Raw genomic sequence first — 4,843 nt, forward strand, 5'->3', positions numbered from 1 at the left:
TTAGTTGTCTTCCTTCCATTCTTCCATTAGCTCATCCAAAGTGTCCACTGAGAAGGTCGTGTCATCACTATACATAGAATGCTTCATGGGCTTATCAAATCCAAAAGTGACTAACTCGTCCCCCACTCGAAGGGTAAGTTTGGATTCTCTCATGTCTACTATTGAACTAGCGGTGTTCAGGAAAGGTCTTCCAAGGATGATTGGTACTTGGTGGTCCTCTTCCACGTCTAGCACTATGAAGTCCGTGGAGAGTACAAATTTATCAACTTTGACTAATAAGTCCTCGCATATTCCTCTTGGAAATGTCACCATCTTCTTTGCTAGATGAATTGCCATATGAATCAGTTTTGGCTCCGGAAGGTTCAACTTTTTAAAGAAAGAGTATGGCATAAGATTAACACTCACCCCCGAATCCGCCAATGCATAACTAGTGGCTAAGTTCCCGAATTGGCATGGCAAAGTCAACATCCCATGGTCACCCATTTTCTTTGGCAACTTGTTCAACAGTGCAGCTGAACAATTTTCATTAAGCACCACCCTAGACACCTCTTGCAGCTTCTTTCGATTTGTGAGTAGTTATTTTAAGAATTTTGCGTACTTAGGCATTTGTGCAACCGCTTCTATGAAAAGTATGTATATTTAGAGGGCTTTGATGTGTTCCAGGAACTTTTGATAATCTTCATTCTTCTTGTCTTATCTAGCTCGGCCTGGAAATGGCAATAGAGGTTGATAAGGTTTCAAAGGGGGATCCATTTTCTGTTCAGATTGTGGACTCGTCGAGTCCTTATCCATGAATCGTCGAGTTGAGTCGATTATTTGCAGTTTTAGGTCTTCTATCTGTTCCTCATACATCTCTTTTAGATCTTCATTCATGATGGGTATCAGAGGGTTAATTATTTTTCTACTTCTAGTCATCACGATGTTGATTTGGGCGCCTCTCGGATTTTTCTTGGTATTACTTGGAAGTTTACCCGACGCTCTTTGATTGATTTGTAGTGCAAGTTGGCCCAACTATTTTTCCATGTTAAGAATAGAAGCTTGCTGATTCCTCGTCAATGCTTGTTTCTCTTTCATCATGGCTTGTTGTTCTCTTATTGCAACATCAGTTTTGTTGTGCCTTTTTTCGGATGCAGCTGCAAATCTTGTGAGCATATCTTCAAAGTCCATTTTCTTTTCTTGCACCGGCTCTTCCTTTTGATAGAACCCTCTTGTCTTTATTCTGTATTTCTCCTCCTTTTCCTTCTTGTACTCATCATATGGTAGGCACTCTTTTTTTGGTTTTTGCCAATCTTCATCATATCTATGGCCACTAGAGTAACACACTTGCACTTTTCGGTTCCCATGCTCGTCTAGATCACAATCTTGAGTAAGGTGAGGCTCGCTACAATTCTCACATCTCCCCCAGATGGCATGGATGGATTGATCCATCTTTGTCATTCTTCGGTCCAAACTATCTAATTTATCCATTAATGCCGCCATATTATCGAAAACTGAGTTCACGGCCCCTCGAGTAAAGTCATTCCTTGAATTATGATATTCTCTAGAGTGCTTAGAGAATTCTTCAATTAGCTCATTTATGACCGTGGGTGCTTTCTTCGTGAGTGTTCCTTGGGAGTCAAGGAGCTGCCTAGTTGTCACATTCACTCCATCATAGAAAATGGAGACTTGTTGCTGAATGTTTAAGTCATTGTGGGGGCAGTTCCTCAACAAGCATTTGTATCTCTCCCATGCCTCATAAAGTGACTTGTCCGGTTGTTGCTCGAAATTTGCAATGGCTTTCTTCAACTTTGCTATTTTTGAGGGAGGACAAAATTGATCAATAAATTTTTCCCGCATTTTAGCCCATGTGGTGATGGACCCCGGGGGGAGTGGTTTTAGTCAATCTTTCGTGGCTCATGTAAATGTAACTGGTAGCATATGAAGCAAAATGGTCTCGCGAGGCAAATTAGGAATGTTGAAATAGTCGGCTATGTCGTTGACCTCTTCCATATGCTTGTATGTGTCTTCGTGATCTTTCCCGTAGAATGGGATGTCCTTGAGTTGGATGAGTATGTGGCCTTTTAGCTCGAAGGTAGCAGTTGCTGGAATCGCAGGTTACAGGAGTCCCAACCCAGTATCGTCACGCATCCTCTTCTTGTATTCGCCTATGGTGATATCTGTGATGTTAGCCATGGTGTTATCGGGTTCGCTTTCTCGGTCGCTTTCTTCTTCGGTTTCTATTGCGTAGTCGGTTTCTTTTGGATTAGGATTACGTTCAAAGCTTTCTATCTTACTTTCTTCACTCTTTTTACTGTTAGACTCACCCACTTTCTTTCCTTTCTTCTTTCCAAATACCGATTTAAGGTCCTTGAAAGGTGATTTTCTTGGCGAGTTAGTCTCTTCAACGGTTTTATCCTTGTTCTTCCTCAAACCTGATTCTGGATTTTCAAGAGATAGGACCAAAGATGTATTTGATCCTCGGGTCGTAAAATACCTAAAAGAAAACAGAAAACACGCATAAGAAGAACAAAACGAAGTAAAAAATGAAAATAAAAAACGCGTTGGACTCATCGAGTTGCTTCGACTAGACTCGGCGAGCTCAAGGCTAAAACAGAAAACTAAAAACTAAAATTATTAAAAACAAACTAGAACTTAAACTAGATAACTAATTAACTAGAATGATAACTTTGTGCAAGATAAATCTTACACAATGGATTGATAACTCTAGCAATTAAAATAACTATTTAAAACCGTTCCCCGGCAACGGTGCCAAAACTTGATGTGTGTAAAATGCACTAGTTTTAATCCTACTATTTCAAAAACAAATAAACACACGAAAGGCAGTGTACCTATCATTTAGTAATATAGTTCAAGCAAGCCGGGTATCGAACACAGGAAATGGTAACAATTAAACTAACTACTAGAATTATATTATTAAAAACAAACAATAAAAAGAAAGGTTTTCTCTATTTTTGCAAGACTAGAAACTTAAATAATTAACTAATACTCAAACTCAGATAACTTACAACTAAAGCAAATAAGAAGTAACTGGGTTCAATATTAAAAGAGACATCTGTTCAGGTTCGATTCACTTGTTTCTATAGTTGATTTTATGGAAAGTGAAATGGATTATTTTGTCATTGGCTATTGATTAATGTGATTAGATTTGTGTTCACTATTACTAATCCTTAGAAAACAAATTAATTTAAACAGTGGTCAATTGGTTAAACTAATGAATTTCATAGTATTTTGATTCGCGTTAAGTAAGACCTGTAGTTGTAGCAAATTAAATTACAAATTTAATCAACATCTTGTATAGCTGTTCATCACACAAGCTTACATATTAACTTACCTATTTTCTAATTAATCCTAGGTTCATATTCACTAATACTAGGCATATAATATTGTTTTCACATAAATCATATGAAGCAATCAATTAAGAGGATGTTCATCCAACTTAATAGACTTGATAATTAACAGAAAATAGTTATTGTCAACACATAAGGATCTTTAACAAGCTTAACAAAACAATTTTACCAAATCAACGAATCCATACCATAAAATCAATCCATATTAACAAGCTAGTCTACCCTAAACAGAAGTATGACTTTTTAGCTCATATGTACAGCGAGTAATATCTTAAAAACAAAATCCATAATTAAAAAATAGTTTTGTGCAATAGATTAAGAAAAAGAGAATATGTGTTGCCTTTGATCTCTTCCAAATCAATCTTTAGGGTTGTTCTTTTAGTTCTAGAGCTCCAATAATTCTTCTATTCGCCACTTAGTCGCAAAGAGATCCAGCCAAGAGTCCTTGTCACGGGAATTAGTGCCCTTTATATAGTTTTCTGAAAACAGGGGCAACTCGTCGATTCCAAAGACTGACTCGACAAGTTTATCACTTAAATATCGTGTACGGTAAGGCACCTAATGTATCGCAAATCTTCTCATCAACTCGTCGAGTTGATGACCAACCTGTTGAGTTCTTCACCTTTTTAGCTTGATTTCTTATTTCTTCAATTCCTGAGCTTCCGATTGCTAATCCCGCTTCCTTTTTAACTCGAGCATGTCTTTTAGGCTGAAAATACAATTTAAACATAATTAAGTACCTTTTTTCCAATAATTGAGAAAAAATATCCAAAAAGTATTAACATATTAGACAAAATATATGACCAAATATGCATATATCAACTAAGATTTTATAGGCTGAGAATATTTGGTTTGGCCTTATTTCATGTTCCTTGTCTGGTTGTGGGCTTAGGGTAGAATCAAGTATTCGACTATCTATAGGATCAAGTGTTACGTATGATTATCATATGTGACTGTTGTAGGGTTGATGGAAGTGTTATAGATGAGTATATGTGTGAGCACCTGGTGAGATGAGAAATGTTTAGCCACCCTCATAAGAGTGATGATTGAATGTATGGTTGTTCTAGTTGTTTATATTGTGTTGGTGATTGTGATGATCCTTTGGAAAAATATGGATAGTTATGGAAGGTAGTATGGGCTCGTACTACTGAAAGCACACGACTCATATGTGTCGCAAGGAAGTCGCAAACCCCGAGGGTTCGTCTATCTGGGATAGTTTTGATATTATTAATAGTGAAATTTTTGATATATTCTGGTTTATTTTCAGTATGGTGTTCACACGGGGATCATGTTCAGGATCAGGAGAGAGCCGCCAGAATTGGCAAAGGATGATAGATGACCAAATTCGGGAGGTCATCACCACTGAGGTGGTTGCTGTTGTCCATAGATCTATGTCAAAGACATTTGGGTCTATCAAGTTCACTATGATCGAGCTTTTTAGTGAGCGATACTGTAACATCCGGATTCCCAGGTATATTATTTTATTCATTATTTTG

The 4,843-nt window shown here is 37.4% G+C and overlaps 1 protein-coding gene across 1 annotated transcript; it reads right to left on the reverse strand.

The window, feature by feature from the left end:
* LOC145095617 (uncharacterized) lies at positions 1 to 483 on the reverse strand. Its single transcript, XM_079033465.1, has one exon. It carries the CDS (start codon positions 481 to 483, stop codon positions 1 to 3), a length of 483 nt encoding a protein of 160 aa, XP_078889591.1.
* Between the last annotated feature and the right edge of the window lie 4,360 nt (positions 484 to 4,843).

Source organism: Lactuca serriola, chromosome 3, assembly GCF_051521515.1.
Source record: "Lactuca serriola cultivar US96UC23 chromosome 3, Lser_US96UC23_V15, whole genome shotgun sequence".
Classification (NCBI taxonomy): domain Eukaryota; kingdom Viridiplantae; phylum Streptophyta; class Magnoliopsida; order Asterales; family Asteraceae; genus Lactuca; species Lactuca serriola.